At 42.3% G+C, this 21,978-nt stretch overlaps 2 protein-coding genes across 14 annotated transcripts in view; one reads left to right on the top strand and one right to left on the bottom strand.

Annotated features, from left to right (window-relative positions):
• Nucleotides 1-21,978, top strand: part of RUNX2 (RUNX family transcription factor 2) — a gene marked incomplete at its 5' end in the record, with an annotated part of 233,279 nt that overhangs the window by 37,865 nt on the left and 173,436 nt on the right. The gene's annotated exons all lie outside the window — the stretch shown is intronic.
• Nucleotides 1-21,978, bottom strand: part of SUPT3H (SPT3 homolog, SAGA and STAGA complex component) — a gene marked incomplete at its 5' end in the record, with an annotated part of 237,683 nt that overhangs the window by 211,714 nt on the left and 3,991 nt on the right. For 3 of the 5 annotated variants that reach the window (XM_081855667.1, XM_081855666.1, XM_081855670.1), the window contains one exon: nucleotides 33-136. In XM_081855667.1, coding sequence (XP_081711793.1) covers nucleotides 33-136 — 104 coding nt within the window. Of the gene's footprint in view, nucleotides 1-32; nucleotides 139-21,978 lie in introns of those variants that run through there. The other 2 variants (XM_081855668.1, XM_081855669.1) reach the window with 1 other exon arrangement.

Genomic DNA, 21,978 nt, shown 5'->3' with positions numbered 1-21,978 from the left:
TAGTAAGATATGGAAACAAAAGGGATACTTACATCATACTTTGCAGTTCAGGAGTAAAGTTTGTTGATTTTCCAGTCCCTCTTCCGCTGCCTGATGGAGCAATAGCCGACATTGGACTAGATCCAGTACCACTCATCTGAGTAAACAAAGAAAACCACAATGTTTGCAGGTATAGAAGAGCAAACACCACATAATGAAAAATAGCAAATCAAAACCCATGAACAATGTGCGCATGCTTTAAAATATCAAGTTAGTGCTGTTCCAGACATTCACAATGCCTTATTCAGCATAATTAAAAATTACTATTTTTTCCCTTCCCCAGGCAATTGAAGCAACAAAGCTGACTAAAGTACGCAATACCATTAGTAATAGTAGCAATTAAGGTGAATGACAGAATTCAACTAAAATGTTAAATGTTATTTGCTTAAATGTTGCTAATTTGTTTATTTAAACACCACCTAGCTGTAATAGTCTCTAAGCTGTTTACAAAGATACAATACAAAAAAAATAAAAATCAGTTAAAACTATAAATGCAAACTTCACTTGGAATGCCTGCTGGCATAAAGAAAGCCTTCTGTGGGCAGCTGAAGTTCAAGAGAGAGGGGACCAGCCTGCCCTCAGCTGGAAGGAAGTTCCATAAAACTATAAAGTTCCATGAAGTTCCTGGGGGATACAAGCTATGGGGGACCACTAACTGTGACTCCCCCCCCCCCAGGCCCTGCTGATTGGGCAGGGATATAAAGGATTAAGTCAGGGGTCAGCAAACTATTTCAGCAGGAGGCCGGTCCACTGTCCCTTAGATCTTGTGGGGGGTCAGACTATATTTTGAAAAGGAAAAAAAATGAACAAATCCCTAAGCCCCACAAATAACCCAGAGATGCATTTTAAATAAAAGGACACATTCTGCTCATGTAAAAACATGCTGATTCCTGGACTGTCTGCAGGCGGGATTGAGAAGGCAATTGGGCCGGATCCAGTCCCTGGGCCTTAGTTTGCCTACCCATGGATTAAGTAGTCCTTAAGGTATCTTGGGCCCAAATTATTCTGAATATTCCAGGGTCATTACAGAAATCCCATGGAAGTGCCTCCCCACATTCTGTGGTTTCAACATCACATTTTAGGGTTTTGGCCCAGTTCCCTATTTGACTTACAGAGGGTGAAACAGTCTGTCCCTTGTTTGGTGGCCTTTCTAGAAGAAGCAGATGAGGTGGGAATCAACTGTGCAGGTCTATTGTATTAATCATCTATGCACGTTGTGCCACAGGGTATTTTTAAAGGATCACATGCCAGTAGATGTAGACCAGTTAACTTCCATAGCCTAGATAAAGCTACAAAACTCACGCTTGCCTTGAAAAGCGCTTCTCGGTTAAAAGAAAGTCCCTGAGACTTATGAATGGTAAACCATATAATGTTACAGGAGGAAACTGTTTCCTCACAACATGTGTGTCCCTTATTAATGGAAACTCAACCTCAGTTATGGAGCAACTTTCTAGTTCAGCAGCCCTATCAAATTTGACTATTATCTGTTTCACCTGCTTTTAGAATATGCCATATTTCAAACCCACAATATATCCCATAGGACCATAAACTAGTTCTCTTTCATATGTAGATTTCTCCTGAGCATAATATGAGCATTTATGCTCACTTTCAGAACAGCCTCTAAATCTGCAGTTAACTGAAACATCATGTTTCAATTTACATATTTTCTTATTACGCTTTTCATACATATACTGCATCTGCATTGTGTGACATTAGGACTATCTATAGCATCTATTACCTCTTTTTCATTTATGCCCTCCTTTACTTAACCTCGCTTGATGGAGTTGACTACATTTCTTCAAAGCTGCCGTAAGCACACAGCAAAATAAACTTTATTTATTGAGAAAAAAGGTATCTTGCTCTCCTCACACTTCACTTCAATCTCTGCTCTGAGTTAATTTTATCTTTTATTTTCTCGCCAAACCCAGCAACTTATTTCTGCTCAAATAGAGCGCCATAAACTTTATTTACAATTTCTTACAATCATATGCATGCTGCTGTAAACCATGCAAATCTCATTTATGATTATTAGCAATAAAGGCTTGGTTTGCATAGAAGTGAGCCTTTTTCATCCTGAAACCTGAGTGGTAGTCATACCACAGAGCAATTAAGCACCAATTCTCCAAAACAGGAGAACTTGAGGGGTAATATATGTCACTCATGTTTCATTGGATAATGTCAATAGTATCTGATCCATTTGAGCTAGCTTTTTTCATTTTTCTTTCATTTTTCTCTGGGAGGAAGACCTTTCATTGCCTCCAGACAGCCCCCCAATCTTAAACAACTCCTAACCCACAATAATACTATAACCAGACTTAACACGGACACTGGCACCAGAGCCTGCAATAAACCCAGATGCCAACTTTGCTGCCACATACACCCGGACAACACCATTACTGGCCCCAACAACATCACACATACCATCTCGGGACTATTTAATTGCTCATCGTCTAACATTGTGTATGCCATAAAATGCCAACAGTGTCCTTCAGCTCTCTATATTGGACAAACAGGCCAGACCTTACGCCAAAGAATAAATGGACATAAATCCGACATCAGGAACCACAAGACAGAAAAACCAGTAGGAGAACACTTCAATCTCCCAGGACATTCTATACAAGATCTCAAAGTAGCTGTTCTATTACAAAGGAATTTCAGAAATAGACTGGAAAGAGAAGCTGCTGAATTGCAACTTATCACCAAACTTAAAACTATGGAGAGACCTGGTTTGAATAAAGACATTGGATTCTTATCTCATTATACATGACAAAGCCATTTTTCACCTTCTCACCCCTTGCTTTTTCCTGTTAGACCTATTGCAGTCGTTAAGAGTCGTCAACAGGCTCATCGCAGCTATCTGCCAATCACCCATTCCCACCACCCTTCTGAGTAATACCCCTCCCCACCTTCTCACTATATAGAAAGGTCCGGTGACTTCTGTTTCAGTGTATCTGAAGAAGTGTGCATGCACACGAAAGCTCATACCTAGAACTAACTCAGTTGGTCTTTAAGGTGCTACTGGAAGGAATTTTTTTTATTTTGTTTTGACCATGGCAGACCAACACGGCTACCTATCTGTAACTTCATTTTTCTTGAACTTCAAAACTGTTTCTCTATTTTGTCCAAAAGACAGAGATAAGTATTGAATTCCCTCAGATTTTCTATTCTATTCTATGTGTTCGTTTTCAATCCAGTTTGGTGCAGTGATTAGAGCACTGGACTAGGACCTGGGAGACCAGGGTTCAAATTCCCTCTCAGTGCTTCACTTTTGCCCCAGGCACAGATCTGTGTTTAAAAGCTTTTGTTTCTGAGAATTTGTGGGCTTTTTGCCCAGAGCTTTCCCCACAAAAACCGACTCTTTTGTGCTCAATCAGAACAAACATCAATTCAGGTTTTCCATGGATTGCCATTTGCTCTGACTGAGCTTTAAAGAGCGGGTTTTTGCGGGGAAAGCTCTGGAGCAGAAAAAAGCAAGGGCGCTTGGACAAGGACCTTTAAAAGTGGGTCATGCCTAGAAAGAACTGTCCCACACTTTCCAAATCTGCCTCAATCACAGGGTCTGGATTAGATTAGATTTTTTTCTGCAGTAATTCCTCAAAACCTGCCTACAAGATTTACACACATAAGTGATGCAGGAGGACCAAGCACTGAGCTCATTCTCTCAAAAGATATGGAAAGGTTTTGTGGTTTCTGCAGAATCCTGACACTGAATCTTTTCCCTCCTATTTCCTCAGACCTGATGTCATGCATACCTCTTGAACCAAAGGGAAATAAGTCCTGGGAGCACTTTGCTTCTAAAGTTTTCCCCCCAGAAACTGAGTAGAGAATCATCAGTAGTTGACATCTGATACAATTTGATATTATCACCTGCAGGATCTTTTGTGTGTAGATACATATCCTGTTCAGAAAGGTCAATTATTTTTAAGATTATTACATTCACTAACCTGTTTAAAATCTAACACTAGATCACTGTGAATACTTAACTCTGCATATAGTGAATTATTCTTAATATAAGGCAAAGCAGAGCAAACCTTCTGCATGTTCACCAAGCTGCTACCAAATTACTTTTTACTTTGTAGCTACTGGTGACCAAGATGAACACATTCTCACTCAAATATGGCTCTTAGGCTGTCTAAATTATTTTGGAAAAACAAAACAAATTCCTTCCAGTAGCACCTTAAAGACCAACTAAGTCAGTTCTTGGTATGAGCTTTCGTGTGCATGCACACTTCCAGGTGCTACTGGAAGGAATTTGTTTTGTTTTGACTATGGCAGACCAACACGGCTACCTATCTGTAACTTATTTTGGAAAGTTATAGAAAGATTGTTTCCCTTGTACGCCTCTCCCTAATAGAAAGCAGTTTCCTAATTTTAATGTTTAGGCAAGTAACAGTCTGAAATGGTTTGATGAGCTCTATTTTTTAAAATAATCAAACAAGTTCAGACTGCTTAATTGCTTGGAACTTCTTTGAAATTCATCCCACTCAAAAATATATCCACCTAGTAAAACATTTTTCAAGCTTTCTGCATAGTATCTGCATACATACAGTGCATCACCATTTAATGCTACTATTTTTTAGAAGAATGCAACCTTCCCCTTCCTGTCACAAACTGTCACAAACTGTTTTTCTCTTCCATGTCCTTTATGTTAACATTTCTGACGGGGGGGGGGGATGAATTTATGGCAGTTTATGCAGACTCTCTCAAATCTAACACTGTTTTTCTTACCTTCCAAATTTGGAATCTTGTCTTCAAACTGAGTGACAATAGAACTTGCTGCTACCTCACTCTTCCTCACTACCTTCTGGGCCTTAATTTCAGCTTTAAGCTCAGTTCATATGCAATAAATTCCTTCATTTTATCTACCTCTTCAGTCCTACACACTGATTTAAAATGTTCCTCTGACAAAAGCAAAGTGTATCCAATATACTTGTTCTTATGCTGAGCATTCTCAAACATCTAAAAATGCCTATTTTTATGTTGTGTTAACCCTTGGCAGAGTGCCCTAGTTTATTTTTGAAATGTTCAGCTCCACAGTCATCAACAGAACAAAACACACTTTTGTGTGTATGTCGACAATAGTGTCTGAGGTGGAGGGGGAAAGAAGGCACAAAGTATAATCACGAAGTTTTGTGGTCTGCCACACAATGCAGTGCATGGTTTTGTAGGCCGACAATTTTCTACGTTATGAACAGCAGTGCACATGTCCTAACAAAGTCTTGTACTCAGGGAAGCCAAAGACCAAAGCTTTGCAAACTGTGTCACGACACGTTAGTGTGGTGGCTGCAGTGTGTAGGTGTGCTGTGCAAATGCTCCCTGCACAAATATGGGATGGGGGACATGTGAAAAGGATCTAGGGGTCTTAGTAGACCACAAGCTTAACATGAGTTAAGTCAACAGCAAAAAAAGCTAACACTATTCTAGGCTGTATCAACGGACGTCTAGCGTCCCAATCAAGGGAAATAATAGTCCACTCTATTCTGCCCTGGTGAGACCACACCTGGACCACTGTGTTCAGTTCTGGGCACCACAATTTAGGAAGGATGTTGACAAGCTGCAACATGTGCAGCAGAAGGCAACTAGGATGGTCAAGGGTCTGGAAACCAAGTCTTAGGAGGAACGGTGGAGGGAGTTGGGCATGTTTAGCCTGAAAAAGAGGAGACTGAGAGAAGGTCTGAGAGCCATCTTCAAAGGGCTGTCCCATGGAAGGTGGAAGACGCTTGTTTTCTCCTGCTCTGCAGGGTAGGATTCAAGTTACTAGAAAGGAGATTCTGTCTAAACATCAGGAATAACTTTCTGGCAGTAAGAGCTGTTAGACAGTGGAGTGGACTCCCTTGGGAGGAGGTGGCCATCTGTCATGGATGCTTTAGCTGAGATTCCTGCATTGCAGGGGGCTGGACTAGATGTCCCTTGAGGTCTCTTCCAATGCTACATTTACCCCGAGGTATGACTGTATTTGCTATAATGATAATGATAATGATAACAACAACAACAATTTATTTCTTGTACCCCAGCCACTCTTGGAGACTTCCAATAAAGTATAAAAGAACACACCAAAACATCAAACATTAAAAACTTCTCTAAAGAGGGCTGCTTTCAGATGTCTTCTAAAAGTCAGATAGTTGTTTATTTTACTGTGTGAAATGTACAGTCCATTCTCTGGAGAATCATCATCATCATTTATTTATTTATTTATTTATACCCCACCCACTCTAGGCGGCTCCCAACAGAACATTAAAAATGTGATAAAACATCAAACATTAAAAACTTCCCTAAGCAGGGCTGCTTTCAGATGTCTTCTAAAAGTCAGATAGCTGTTTATTTCCTTGACATCTGATGGGAGGGCATTCCACAGGGCGGGAGCCACTACCAAGAAGGCCCTCTGCCTGGTTCCCTGTAACTGCTCTTCTCACAGTGAGGGAACCGCCAGAAAGCCCTCGGCGCTGGACCTCAGTGTCCGGGTTGAACAATGGGGGTGGAGACGCTCCTTCAGGTATACTGAAATGAGGCCGTTTAGGGCTTTAAATGTCCTCACCAACACTACTGAATTGTGCTCAGAAATGTACTGGGAGCCAGTGAAGATCCTTTAGGGCTGGTGTTATATGGTCCCATAAGCCACTCCCAGTCACTTATTAAGAAGTATACAACCAGTTTTCACTTCCTAAACTGTAACCCTTAAGCACTTTCAGCAAGACAGTATCAAGTAGACGCCACAATCTGGGGAAAATACCCGTGAATGTTATTTCGCTGACCAGCTGAAGGACTTGGATTACTCAAGTGCAAACCCCCATTCTTTCCAGTTACATGAATGCAGTTCCTGTACATAATCAGGCTTTTCACCTTTACAGCTACTTTAAATGACCTTACCTATCATGCAGAACTAACTTTCACTCACCCCTTCTCTCACTAAAACTGCTTATATACATTAAAAATAATGAATAAGGCATATAATTGACTAATGTATCTGCATCCTAATACTGCAATCCCAACCACATCTGCTCAGAATTAAGAACTACTGCTTGGGGCTTTCTCCCAGATCACAGAATCGCAGAGTTGAAAAGGACCCTAAGGATCATCTAGTCCAGGCATCCCCAAACTCAGCCCTCCAGGTGTTTTGGACTACAACTCCCATCACCCCTGACCACTGGTCCTGTTAGCTAGGGATGATGGGAGCTGTAGTCCCCAAACAGCTGGAGGGCCAAGTTTGGGGGTGCCTGATCTAGTCCAACCCCCTGCCATGCAGGAACATGCAACTGTCCCATACGGGGATCGAACCAGCGACCTTGGCGTTATCAGCACCACACTCTCACCAACTGAGCTATGGGGTTAGTAAGAATATATTAATAAGAAAACATGCTACTGACATCATATACTCATTGTTATGCTTTGTCAACAAAGGAAAAACACAGTCATCTACAAAGATCCTTAATGAAACAAAAGCCTAGAAAAAATGAGCCAACGTGAAGCGGTTCTTGGCATCAACTGGCGTAATCTAAAAGGAAAGGTCAAAGCCAGTCTTTTAACATTTCTACTAGATTATCATGGCTACTGTCATATAAGTCTTACTTTTGGTGACATATTTGGGTAATGTGCTCTAAGCTTTACAGGTGGAAGGGAAGGCCACAATTATAAATACTATCATGGAATCCTAGAACTGTAGAGTCGGAAGGGACTCTGAGAGTCATCTAGTCTCACCTAGGTGCAGGAATCTCAACTAAATCATCCATGACAGATGGTCATCTAACATCTGCTCAGAAACCTCCAAGGAAGGAGCAGTGGCGGAGCTTCATGCTCCAGCACTGGGGGGTGGAGAGCAGGAGAGGGCGGGGCTGGCGTGCGTCCCGGGGGCATAGCGTGCCACTGTAGGGGCATGGCAGGGAGGACAGCCCCGATGGCACCCCGCCAGGATCACGCTGCCAGGGCGGTGCGCTCCCCCCACACGTCTCTTCCTCCGCCAGTGGGAAGGAGAGGGAGCCTGTTCCACGGTGGAACGGCTCTTGCTGTCAGATAGAACCACAGATATTACACATGTAATATCCATATGCTGCCAACAAACACTATAAGCATTATGAGCAACACACCATATTCTGAACAAAACTAATTATTAGACTGAAAACCCAAATTATTTTTTATATAACATACTTCTAACGGGAATCGGGAGAATTGTCAGCTAATGTACTACCAACTCATACAAATGCTTTGGTCTTTGATTCCTGTCATCAGATAACATTTTAAAATGATAGTACCCACGGAATTGTCGCTGGTTCCCCTCCACTAATCTTTCTGACTTGCAAAAATCTGGTAAGCCTTCATTTATCCATGGTCTACTCATTTCTTACATTATTATTAGCAACAGTGGCTTTAAAGAATGAAAAGCAGATGTTAGCATCATTTGCCCTCAGTCAGCACTCTTAGATTTGCCTATTATAGTTTTACCTTTCACCTATACACACTTCCTAAAGCACAAAATTTATACAAGTTTTTTGTTACTATGGTTAACTAGTGCTGTATTTCACACCATAATTATTCACAAGTCTTATTTTAAATGTATTGCTCTGAATACTGGACAAGTCATTTTTTCTCCTTGATCACACAGGAGATTTTATATTAATATATATTTCTTTTGCCCAAAAGCAAAGATGAACAGGAAGTGACAGACCAGGTCTTGAAGTGAAACTATATTCCACAACGTATTGGTGGGAAATGTGATATAAAATATTGTCATTTCTCAGCTGACCTTTTGAAATGACATTTCAGTTTTCCATGTAAGTCCAGTTTCCAGCAAAGTTCCAAACTCTCAGGCACATGCAAGCACCTTAAGCAAGCAAGCAAGCTGAGTCTTCATCCACTACGCCCCATCTTTCCTCTAAAGGCCTTCTAGGAAACTTGGACTGACTTGAAGCAGCAGCAAGGGCTGGGCCAGTACGGCCACAGCAGGCTCCCTTGGCACCCCATGTCCGTCCTGCGTGGCAGTAGCACACGCTCCGCCACTGGTATGCAGGCCCATGCAGTGGACGGCAGCTGGGTACACTTGCCCCAGGCCTCGGAGGGCAAAGCCCTGCTTTGTTATTCGATTCTATTTGTTATTCTTATTCTAACAAGACTCCCACCATGGGCATTGGACAAGCTCTGCACGGGCCTGCATACGTGTGCATCACATGTAGCATTCAACATGTGTACAGTCTACCTACAGTGTACACTGGTTGCTAATCTGTACGTAGGTACAATTATTCATATGCAGTGGTGTGCACATGTGTGGTCACAGGGATTTCTGGGCAATATTCTAGTGTCCTTTTGCCCACAGAAGGGAATTCCTTCATCACACGATCCTACTCTTCTGCCATTGCCCGGCAGTACAGAACAAGTGATTCCCGATCTGTGATTTTTCAATATGCTGAAGGCAGCTTGGGTTTGAATAAAGTCATTTTCTGTAATTTCGAATACTAATTCTGTAGTTTGAGTTCCCAGAAACTGGAGAGCATAGATGGATTGCCGTGTTCTTAGACGCTGTCCCGTATTTCTGTCAACAGTGTATTAGAGATAGCATGACATTTTAGTATGTGGTGGTGTTTTTTAAGCTATGGCAGATGAGGCTAAAAGGCAGGGGTTACAGTATTTGTATGCTAATCCAAACTGGCTTATTAATATTTCATTTTTAAGGAGAGTACAATTTAAAGATGACAACACAAAGGAAGGGGAACCAAAATGCAATTAATTTTCAGACTAGGCAACTAGCAAAAGCAATTATTAAAAGAATAACCAGAATTTGAGTGACAGCAATTTGTTCATGGTGTGGTATAATACTTGTCTCTTCCTCCAGATAATTTTAATGGTCTTTTATTGACTCTCATCCTCTTGATTCACATCCCTACGCCCACATCTCTCATAAATCAATTCTTTGTGCTGAACTTCAGAAGTCTAAACAGCAATAAGAGCAGACGTGGCCGGTGGGAATCACAGGTTTCCTGCTCATGGGAAAAGTTTGGCTGCAGCGCTATGCAGGCTCATCTGAGACTGAGCCCACTGAAACTTATTTCTGAGTACACATGCATAGGATTGAGCTACACAATTCATAGATGAGATTGAGCTTTAGGCCCTGTGCTATTATTATCGGTGTATTTGGAATACTTTTCAAACAACAAAGGGAATGGGAAGCATCCTGGTCCCACAATGGCCAACCAGATGACTGTGGGAAACCAGAGCTAGAACCTGGGCACAACAGTACTGCCCCCCCCGCCTGCCCCCACTTGTGACAGGCAGTGGAGGTAGAACATGGCCATTGGGCCAGTGTCTGAATCTCTTTACCCACAGTGCCCCCTCATTTAACTCTGGGAGGGCAAAATTATTCATAGAAGATGGCGAAAACAAATGTACCCTGTGACTCAAATAAACTTTGAAGAAGAAACCAAATAAATTAAAAGCAATTTTAAAAATCGATGGCAGCAGCAACCCAGGGACACAGGGCATGTCAACAGAAACAGGCTTCTCGGAAGAGGTAGGTAGCAAAACAGTGGGGGGCAGATCCTTCCACAGCCTCAGGCCGACTGCAGAAAAGACACTGCTTTCAGTCTAAAACTTGAGCGATCAAAACCCTATTTGCTTTGGCAGCTGCCTGCCCTCCTTTCTGCCCCTTTTACAGAAATCCTCAAAAGCTAAGAGGGAAAGAAACTGCGAGTTCCAATAGACTGGAAAGAACTATGGAGGAGAAGAAATTTCTCTACAGCAGAGACTTCCCTCAGTCACAAGCTCAAGGCGAAGGCAACTGACCCATTCTCCCCACGTCTCCCTCTGCCCCAAGCTGGCAAGCTGCCCTGGCCTGAGTGGGCAACCTTTTAGTGCCCCCTCCCTCTGGCCTCTTAACTTCGGGTCATGTAAATACTTTTAAGCAGGCGCGTGAAACCCAGCGAGTCACCTCTCTATACATGTGCACATAATGATGATGAACAAAAAGAAAGAAAGAATGCTGAACGCTCCAACTGCTACCAGCTAGCAACGTTTTTTCTATGGCCACGTTATTACGCTTATAAGCTAAGTAGGTGTAGAACACTTTATTTAGATGAACCCTGCACCTCATTAGACCACCCTGTACCGTTTAAAATAATTACTTCCCCAGCTAAGATCTGTTAGATGGCTTAGATAATTAACTTCTTTACACATCAAAGTCTGATCATATGCATGTCCCATTTCCTTTCTTCCGGACATTAAAAAAATCTCAGCCAAAAGCAGAAGCACTCAAATCAATTTTCTCCAATAAATCCAACTAACATGAAATTCAAAACCTACTGTAATATTCAGTAGGTCAATGTACTGCAGTTGTTTTTGCTTTGAATTTAAATGCAGCTGCATGCCATATTCTACAAAATGAATTCAGATGTTCAGATGGAGATGCAGATTATTTCAACATGCTGTAGTTTATACATGAACCCCCATAAGAAGATGATAATATTTGATTAACACTATTTAAAACTAGTAATTATGAGGTTCTAGCTAAATCTACGTAATATTTGCCAAATTCCTTTCTTCTGAAGGAAAGTCTGGTATGCATAAAAAAAATTTAAAATGAAATGAAAAACATAACATTTAATTTAAAAAAGCTTTCATTTATAGTCATCTGTATGAAAGCTATCATACTTTCTCTGTAATCTGTTATTTTGCACACTGAATGCTGAGCAGCTTCCACTCCAGCCCAGGTCAGCATATATCAGGGTGAGTGGTACTGAATCTTATTTAGCGTTACTTAAGAAAGTGAGGTTCCTTAGCACCACACAGCGAAGGCAGTGGGCCCATTCTAGTGGTTAACCACTTCCACATTCTATCTGCATCCATGGTGGCATTACAGATGGAAAATAATCTCCTTAAGTGATCGTGTGAATGCATATACATTAGGAGACGTAAGTATTACCAATGCCAACCATTTTCAAAGATGTTATTTATAGTAAAGAAATGTGAAAGGATCAGTGTTTAATATGGAAGAAACCTTGGCAGAGACCCTCTGGGTTATTTACCTGCTTGTAAGCAGGCAATAATGCTGCTGTTCAAAGCAGAGGATATCTTCAACTTATGCGAGCTCTCTCCAATGAATCTGGAAGTAATGTGAAGCAAAGCATAGGATAGTAATAAAGTGCATCCTAGGAAAGAATGATTCCTTACTAAATTCCTTGACATTCAGCACTTACACTAATTATACCAAGTGGCGTATTCCACCTTTTCCAAAATACAAATAGTAGTACAGTGGTACCTCTGGATGCGAACAGGATCCGTTCTGGAGCCCCGTTCGCATCCTGAAGCGAACGCAACCTGCATCTGCACGTCTTCACTTGCGTGAGTCACAATTTGTCGCTTCCGTGCATGCGCATGACGTCATTTTGAGCGACTGCACATGCGGTGAAACCCGGAAGTAACGCGTTCCGTTACTTCCGGGTCGCCGCGGAGCACAACCCGGAAAAGCTCAACCCAAAGCTACTTCAACCCAAGGTATGACTGTAGTGGTGATAGTAATAATAGTAGTAGTAGTCCTGGGCTGCTCCTGTTGTTGTTGTTTAGTTGTTTAGTCGTTTAGTCGTGTCCGACTCTTCGTGACCCCATGGACCAGAGCACGCCAGGCACTTTATTATGGGGCAATAAAATGCCATTGCCCCATTGATCCTTACCATTAACACTTGCCACAATAGGTATGTCTTACATTTTGTAATGTTTGATGTTTTATCGTGTTTTTAATATTCTGTTAGGAGCAGCCCTGCTTGGCATAGTTCATAACTTCTCTGAATAACTCAGTTATATACCTTTTGCACTCAACCTCAAATCCATTCAGAAACTTCAGTTGAATAATAATTTAAAAAATGGTAAAGGACCCCTGACCATCAGGTCCAGTCATGACTGACTCTGGGGTTGTGGCGCTCATCTCGCTTTACTGGCCGAGGGAGCCGGTGTACAGCTTCCGGGTCACGTGGCCAGCATGACTAAGCCGCTCCTGGCGAACCAGAGCAGCACACGGAAACGCCGTTTACCTTCCTGCCGGAGTGGAACCTATTTATATACTTGCACTTTGACCTGCTTTCAAACTGCACAGATTAGTACACTACTATTTGTGGTATGGCAAGGAAGTCTACTATTCAAGGTGATGGGTAGGTGAGAAAATCCATAGCAATGATAGTTTCTTATACAGCTATAACCAGTGCTTTTTTAAAAAGAAAAGAAAGGCACAGATACTCACCATAAAATTGTTACAGCAAGTGCCACACTTTTGACATTTGGGGGGGAGGAGGTGCCGGTGCTGCATACCATTGAGTACCCCCAGAAAAAAAGCACTGGCTATAACCCGTCTTCCTCCCTCTTTTTGCCAGAACAATTTAGGTAAAGGTCTGACCCTGCTGATTACCGGTATCTGCCTTCCTCAGCAACACACTTCTTGAGTTGTATCCAACCAAGCTGTTCCGTTAGCACAAGGACTTTTGCCTCTACAGCAGATCTTTCTTCCCGCAACCCCAATCTTCTCCAGATAGATGGGGGAAACCCCCTAACAGATTTTGGGGGTGTGGGCAAGGAGTGCATGAGAAGAGAAGAAGTCCTGATGCACAAGTGGAACAAGTCCTTGTTCTAACCAGATGACTTCACTGGATAGAAACCCCTTGTGTCTGGCATAGGCAAGTTTTCGCAATGCCATTTCCCAGATCGAAATGAGCACGTTTTGCCTTCAGCTGCCCAAAAGCTCTTCACAGGCATTCTGGAACAATGAAAACAGCAGCTGAAGCTGTTTTCCACAGAGGTGCAAAAAACCTATAGGCAGACATGAGCTGCAACCAAAGGTTGCACTCCTGGTCAGTGCTTCACAGACATGATCTTGACCAACGTGCCTTGGAGTTTCATAACCCATGAAGAGACCTGGGACCTGAAAACAACAAAAAATTCAAAAACAGAAGTAATCTGCTCTGTACCTGCTTCACGTTTGATTGTGAAAGAGTAGCTAGAGGACTGAGATGCATTTGGAGACTGAGAAAACAAGGCTACGGGCTTAATGAAATAGATAAAAGTTTTCAGATAGAGATCAGGTTTTTTAATTACTGCCATTGTAACCTCTGTATACTGATACATGCTTTTTAACCTGGGTGCACTGTGGGTCTTTGATTACAGGGAGCCACCAGCCAGAGCAGGACCAGTGGTGAGGAAGGGGTGCTTAGGGAACTACCAGGGAGAGAACTGCTTTGGGCTTCCATCTCCTCATCACTGCTCTCTAGGACATAGCAGCTTATGAAGATGGAGCAGAGACTATCACCATAGCTCATCAAACTAGCTTGTGTAAACCATAGTTTCAAAAATATGCTTCAACCCACATTCTCTTATTTTAGTTAGCTAGATGGTCAGAAGTCATGCCTTGTCAACATGGATGTTATGATAGTTAAGAGCATCAAAACATGTCTTGATGCCATATCTGAATTAAATCAATATGTGACATAGATGTATGTGTGAATCAACTCAAGTTCCCTTACAAACCATCACAACAGGAAATGTGTACAGGAACCACAGGAAATACCGTTATTTTCTCATTACAATAATGTTGTAGAGAGATTCCTATTTTGCTGCTCCTTGTGTTTCTATTCTTCAAGACTTGCAAGGGAGGGTGATTAATACTCTACTATTATATAAGCAAAACCAACAAATCTTGCTTGCTTTTCTATTTAAGAAGTGCCATAAGGAATCCATGACCCTGGATACATTGCAGAGACTTTAAGTTCATAAATTTTGATGCTCATCCTTCTTTACACCTATTGTCACTCACTCATTATAAGGAAGAAGCAGGATTTTTACTATTTGCTAATGCAAATAGTTTTCTCCATTAAGAAAACACTGCAAAACAAGTCATTTTCCCTGATGTCCACTATAGAATGCCTATCTATGGAAGGAAGTTTTGTACACATGAGGTCTCCTCCCAAATGTAGCCCCTCCAGAATAGTATGAGATGTGATACAGGCTGGGCTACGGAGGGAGGGGAAAGAGGCAAAACTTAGAAAAGTTATTCCACGTGTACAAGAGCAGGTCTGGATCCAAGTCATTATATTTGATATTGTTATTTTGGCAGGAACAGCATAATTAATGGCCAGCGCTTAAAGTGTAAGAACTCATGTGAGGTGACCAGCTCAATTTGCAGACTGGGTGTGCCATCAAGGACAGACAGCCCTCTGAGCCATTTTCTTGCAAAGGTCTCACTGAAATGAATGCGAACTTAGCAAAGCGTCAGGCTCTTCCGCAGCTCCCATGTCAACTATCCAATTCTCTTATAATCATTAATTTCTTTTTTTTTTTAAGGTCGATCTAACTTCCCCTTCACAAATTTTCCCTTTATTATATTAATTATAGGTCACATTGACCAAGTAAAACAAAACATAACATTTTATAATTCTATTCTCTCCCCCCCCGCCCCGGTTTCTGTCCCTTCCTAGACAAATGTCCAGAAAACAAACAAAAAATATTTCTAGCCCGGATTCCTCACGTCCGAGGCGTCTGATTCTCTGTCAGTCCCTCTCTGCCAGCTATATTGGTAGTCCTCTTTGATGGTCCTAAGACCCCGAAGGAGTTCAGTCAGAGTCAGATCATATTTTCTTTCATTCAGAATGTTGAAGAGTGTTTGCTGCGAAAGACCATCTAGTTTTCCATACTCAAGAGAAAAGTCCCAATCATATTGCTTTGTTCTTTCTAGTTTTAATATTCCAAGTACTCCAGGGGCTTCTCTCTTCTTCTTTCTCATCTTTCGCAGGTCTGTAATCCAGAGGTCTTCTTGCTCATACTCTAACGCTGCAGATTTCTGGTTGATATTTTCCACTTGTAGTGTCTGAACTCCTTCTTTTTTCTCTGTCAATTCCAAAGGCATCTCTTCCTGCTCAGCTGCAGAATTTTTATCGTACATCTCCTTTGTGCATTCAGCAGAGTTGTTTGTTTCAGGATTCAAGGTCATAAAAACTTTACTCAGAGCCATACTCTGCTCCTGCAGGATTCCCACGAGAAAAAACATTTTTTCTATCTCCGCCAGTAATTTTCCCTCTGCAGCCATTGTAATGTCACTAATTCCCCCTAGGGGGCTTTCAGTTATTTAGTAGTCCTTTTCCAATAATCTGTTACTTTGTTATTATCAATACTTTGTTTCCAATCGCCTCAGTCCAAATGTATCAGCTTTAATTCCAAGAGTTATTAAATAGCAAAATTCTTTACTTTGTCCGCCCGTTTGACAGCTTCTTTGACAGCTGTCAAACTCCTTTCACTTCTTCCTCCGGGACCCAAATAGGACACTCCCGGGTTTTTTGGGGGGGATACACACAAAGTTCCAAATTCCCTTTCTCTCCAGCACAAAAATCTTGTTCTATCAAATTTGTGAGAAACTTTTAAATCCTCAAAACAGTATTCATTCCGCCTTAATTCTCCATTCCTTGCTTTGAAACGTCTATAAGTAGAGGGGGTGCGGACTTCCCTTTAACACATCCCCCGATCGTGCCGAATTCACAGGATAAAATTTTTAAAGTCCAAATTCCACTACTCACGGGTCCTTTGTTATCCAGTCCAAATTTGGGAAGAAAGTCAGCGCTCTCCGGCCATGGCTTGCGGCTTCACTCTACTGAGGTAGCGGTCTACTCTCAGCACCACGCCACTCTCCGTACCCTCTCCGCAGCCTTTAAAAAGGCTCTTCGTGGGTCGGGGAGGGCGCTTAAGGTGCCCACCGAGTCACCAAGTCCGCAGGCTTCCGCGCCTGCGGTTTCTGAGGGTCCCCGTGTCGCCGGCACGGCAAGACCCGTCCTCAGCAGAGCCGATTCCCTCCGGAGCTCGGAGGGAATCCGCCATTAGCCGTTCGCGCTAACCCGGAAGTCTGTTGTAGAGAGATTCCTATTTTGCTGCTCCTTGTGTTTCTATTCTTCAAGACTTGCAAGGGAGGGTGATTAATACTCTACTATTATATAAGCAAAACCAACAAATCTTGCTTGCTTTTCTATTTAAGAAGTGCCATAAGGAATCCATGACCCTGGATACATTGCAGAGACTTTAAGTTCATAAATTTTGATGCTCATCCTTCTTTACACCTATTGTCACTCACTCATTATAAGGAAGAAGCAGGATTTTTACTATTTGCTAATGCAAATAGTTTTCTCCATTAAGAAAACACTGCAAAACAAGTCATTTTCCCTGATGTCCACTATAGAATGCCTATCTATGGAAGGAAGTTTTGTACACATGAGGTCTCCTCCCAAATGTAGCCCCTCCAGAATAGTATGAGATGTGATACAGGCTGGGCTACGGAGGGAGGGGAAAGAGGCAAAACTTAGAAAAGTTATTCCACGTGTACAAGAGCAGGTCTGGATCCAAGTCATTATATTTGATATTGTTATTTTGGCAGGAACAGCATAATTAATGGCCAGCGCTTAAAGTGTAAGAACTCATGTGAGGTGACCAGCTCAATTTGCAGACTGGGTGTGCCATCAAGGACAGACAGCCCTCTGAGCCATTTTCTTGCAAAGGTCTCACTGAAATGAATGCGAACTTAGCAAAGCGTCAGGCTCTTCCGCAGCTCCCATGTCTTCCAAGAAGCCAAGGCGTGTGGCAAGAGAATGGCCTAGTACACTAAACTGCAGAAAGTTCATGCCTCCAGTAGTCCAAACCCACGACTCAAGAAGCAACAACACTATGCCACTGTAATATTTGCATTGGCAGCCTCACGGCCGGATGAGTACCATGTGCTCTCTGTCCTTGGGCCCGGCAGGCGCAAGCTCCAGCTGCCGCAGGGCGGCTGGCAGCATGGGACACCACTGCTAAGAAATCTGCCCCTGCTGCCCATGTGCTATCGGGACAAGTTCAAGGCTCCTGCGTTGACACACAAAGCCCGGAACAACTTGGTTACTTTAAAGACCCCCTGAGCCCTCAGAGCAGGTATTAGAGGTGTGCTGCTGTTAGCTGTCCCCTGCACTACAGAAGTTCAACTGGCCTCCATTGGAAGTTGGGCATTTAGTGTCAAGGTCCCAAGCTGAGACAGACTGTTCCAGCAGAGATTGGGCAAGGCATTCTTGCTTTTTTATTTTCAGTGGCATCTGTGGAAGAGTGGGGTTTTTTAAATGCCAGCAGGCCTTCGCAATTGTTGAAACTGATTAGCTGGTCACTTTAATGATTATCTGCATTGTTTTAATAGTGTTTTATTGTTGTATACCACCCCTATATTTTATGTTATGGGAGTATAGAAATAATTTTATAAATAGAATATAGGTGTGTGTGTGTGTGTGTGTGTGTGTGTGTGTGTGTAAATAAAACATATACACAGGCTTCTGCAGAATCATTTCTGGCACTGCGCATTATATCGTGGTTCCACAGATTGCAAGCTACTGCCCTGATGTTGCAGCCAACATTAGGAAAGCTGTGCTGGGGGTGGAGATGTAATATTGTAATAACTTTACAGAAAAAAATAGAGGTAAATAAGGACATTCTGATTTAGGGTGAATTATGCTTTGTATGTAGAAATTCTGAGGCAGCTCAATGTGACACAAATAACTTAAAAAGGAGCAGCAGGAGAAGAATATTTGTGACTGGCTGGGGTATGGATAAGTAGTGAAAGCCTAGCAGTGAAAAATGGCAATATGTCAAATTATGTCATTTCTTATGCTTGCCCAAGAATCTTATGGGCTTTTTAAACTTTATTGGATACTTCACTAAAACAGCAGAATCAGCATAATTTGACTGCAGAAGCAATCAAAATCACAACATCTACTTGAACTTCTGAAATCATGTTGACACATTTGTGAACATACTGAATTGTATCAGCACAGCTAATCTGGAGTCTCATGGTGAAGCTCTCTCTAAGAATATAAGATTCTCTATCATTATAGCAAGAGACAGTTCTTTTCAAGAGAACACTATTTTCTGTACTCACAACAGAATCAGATCTCACTAACAGTAACTCCAGGAAAAGTATTCTACATGCCTAGATGCCCTTGGAAACCTAAGGTGATGGTCCAATGCAGGGTTGAATAAATATTCCCAGTTCTCAGGTACCAGTAATACCTACATCTTCCAAGTGCTTGAGAGTTTCTTAGCCATGGCCACAGTGAACCATTTCAGGTTGTCCAATGAATTCCATCCTCGGACTGTTTAACAAAATTAATTCTACTGATCAGAACCTGTGCCATTCAGCACCTATCTAAACATAACTCCACTCCAAATCAAGTCATCTTTGCAAACCACACAAATTGCATTTGTGGCTCAATATAGAGAAGCATTATATTACAAGGTCAGTAGATATGAGGGCATTCATAGTAAGTTAACAACATGCCTGAAAAACTAAATAATGTTGTTTGGGCTTGTAAGTTGACTAAATTGAATTCACAGAAGAAGAACAGTAATTACTGAGAAAGTTCCAGAGCAGCACAGAAAGTTGTGATTTGCAGACGTTTTAACAGTTACAGCTGTCATACGGGTGGAAGTTAGTGAAAGGCACTCTGGCACTCCTAGACACCGAGACAACTTGGGCCCCCAGTGACAAACCTGGAAATCTATGAAACTGAACATGGAAGATCATTGAGAGCATTTGTGTAAAAATAAATAATCACTGTGTGGTGGAGTGCTAGAGTGCCAAGGCAGGCAGAAGACCCGGGTAATTCCCTCCTAGGTCATGTGACCAAACTTTCCAAGGGGAGAGATATAGTAGTCATGAGAGACTTCAGTAACCCTGATATTAGAATTACCGTATTTTTCCGTGCAGTGGACGAAGTTTTTTGTCAGAAAAATCATGTCAAAAAACTGGGGTCGTCCAATACACGGATAGTGGGGAGGGGGTGCTGCTGTGTGCAGGGAGTGATCTGGCGGCGCTGGCTGGCGGTGCGCAACTTCCCTTGATGCTGCTGCACGAGGGAAACACTCCCTCTACCTGCGTGCGGGAAATGATCTAGGGAGTGTTTCCTGCCCGCAGCTGGGGGGGCGGGGAGAGGCTCATCTTCTTAAAATTGAGTCCCCCCAAATAGGAGGGGTCTTATACATGGGGGCATCTAATAGATGGAAAATTACGGTAGTTTAGAATTCATAGAATTCTGCTAAGAATGGAAGGTCAAATAAATGCCTGATTTGCCTTGCTGACAATTTTGTCTAGGAGGTGGAAAGAGAAACAAAAGGATCTGGCAAGTAAGGCAGGGGCTCTGAAGTATATGCAAGCAAGGAGTAGAGGACAGAATAATCCCTTGCTTAAACTGAAGAAAATTATTTAGGCTTGGAAAGCAAGTCAAATATTGTCAACTCTTATTTGATCCCAGTCAAACATTTAATGAATACTTCTGTGTGTCATTATGGTGTCATTACCTTAGTGCTAGTTATCTCCTAGCTCTGCAGCAATTGGGGCAAAACAAGCAGTGAAGCAAAGTACTATAATTTTAGACCTCTCCAAACAGAGGCAAAAGTCTAGCAGGCAGCAGGCCAGACTAGGACCAGGAAGACAGGCCTACTAGGTTCGAATTCTCACCTGACCATAAGGCTCAATGGTGACTCATGTCAGCCTCGGAACAACTCCATGAGTAGATTAATATAAAATGTTGCTGGACTACAACTCCCATCATCCCCAACCACCAGTCCTGCTAGCAAGGGATGATGGGAGTTGTAGTCAAACAACATTTGGGGACCCCAAGGTGGAGAAAGGCTGATGTGTATTATGCTAAGTTCCTTGGGGGGGGGGGAGCAAAATAATTTACTGTCATAAGTAGCACAAGCATCAATTATGTTGGTAATATTCTGTTGCTCTCAAAAGGTTATTGTTTTTAAAACACTTGACCATTTTGTGACAATATTTGGCCCAAATCTTTTTTGACTAGTCCAGTTCTCAACCTAGAATTATGCTGCTATGATCATAACCAAATGAACTGTGGTGTTTTCATGATCATTTGGTGGAATATGTCACTCCAAAACAATTAAGCTTCTGAGGAACAGTTGAGGGAGTTGGGTATATTTCGCCCGAAAACATATCTTGGGACTGAGAGGGAATAAGCCATGCATCTTCAAATATCTTAAGGGCTGCCAGATGGAAGATGGAGCAAGCTTGTTTTCACCTGCTCTGGAAGGTAGGACTTGAACCAATGGCTTCAAGTTACAAGAAAGGAGATTCAGACTAAAGGTTAAGAAGAGCTTTCTGAGGGTGATAACTGCTTGGCCGGGAACGGTCTCCCTCGGAAGGTGGTGGACTCTCCTTCCTTGGAGACTTTTAAGCAGAGGTTGGATGACCATCTGTCAGTGGATGCTTTAGCTGAGATTCCTGCATTGCAGGGTTTGGACTAGATGGAGTCCCTTCCAGGAGTCCCTAGATGGACTGGATGGGGTCCCTTCCAACTCTACCATTCTGTAATTCACACTGAACAGATTGCTGCCTGAGGTGATCACCCTCTTGCCAGCAGAAGAGAGCACAAGTGGAAGCAGAGGTCTAACTAGTTTCCTCCCCACCCCTCTGTGTGCATTACGTTTCTCAATAGCCTCCAACATTCCACTCAATTAATTTCTGAGGGATTATCACACTTCTTGGGTTTGGCCTCGTGCCTTAATGTTGCCCTTGGGGTGCATATAATCACAGGGAATGCAGTGTCTAGCATGTCTTATTGCTTTAGGAGCTCATGCAGAAATGTCATTAGCCCCTAACTTTCAACCGTGCCTAAGATTATTATGCAAATATAATTGCTAAAACATATACGTTTATTAAATTGCACACTGCTCCATGTTAACATGTAGTTAATTGACTAATCACATTTCAGACACTTCCTCTGCGTTTAGTAAGCCCACAAAAGTCATTCTTCAAGCTTCTGACACTGACACTGATCTGAAACAAGGCTGGCAACCCTTAGAAAAATCTTTTGAGCAACAGGGAAAAAAACATAAGAGAATCTTAAAAGCCGGCCAATAAATCACCCAGTCAAAAAACAAGTGCAGCAAATGCAAAGATTG

Source organism: Podarcis erhardii (assembly GCF_964252035.2).
Source record: "Podarcis erhardii genome assembly, chromosome: 3".
NCBI classification, from domain to species: domain Eukaryota; kingdom Metazoa; phylum Chordata; class Lepidosauria; order Squamata; family Lacertidae; genus Podarcis; species Podarcis erhardii.
The sequence above is the reverse complement of the archived record's forward strand: the minus strand, read 5'-3'. Positions and strand labels throughout refer to the sequence as shown.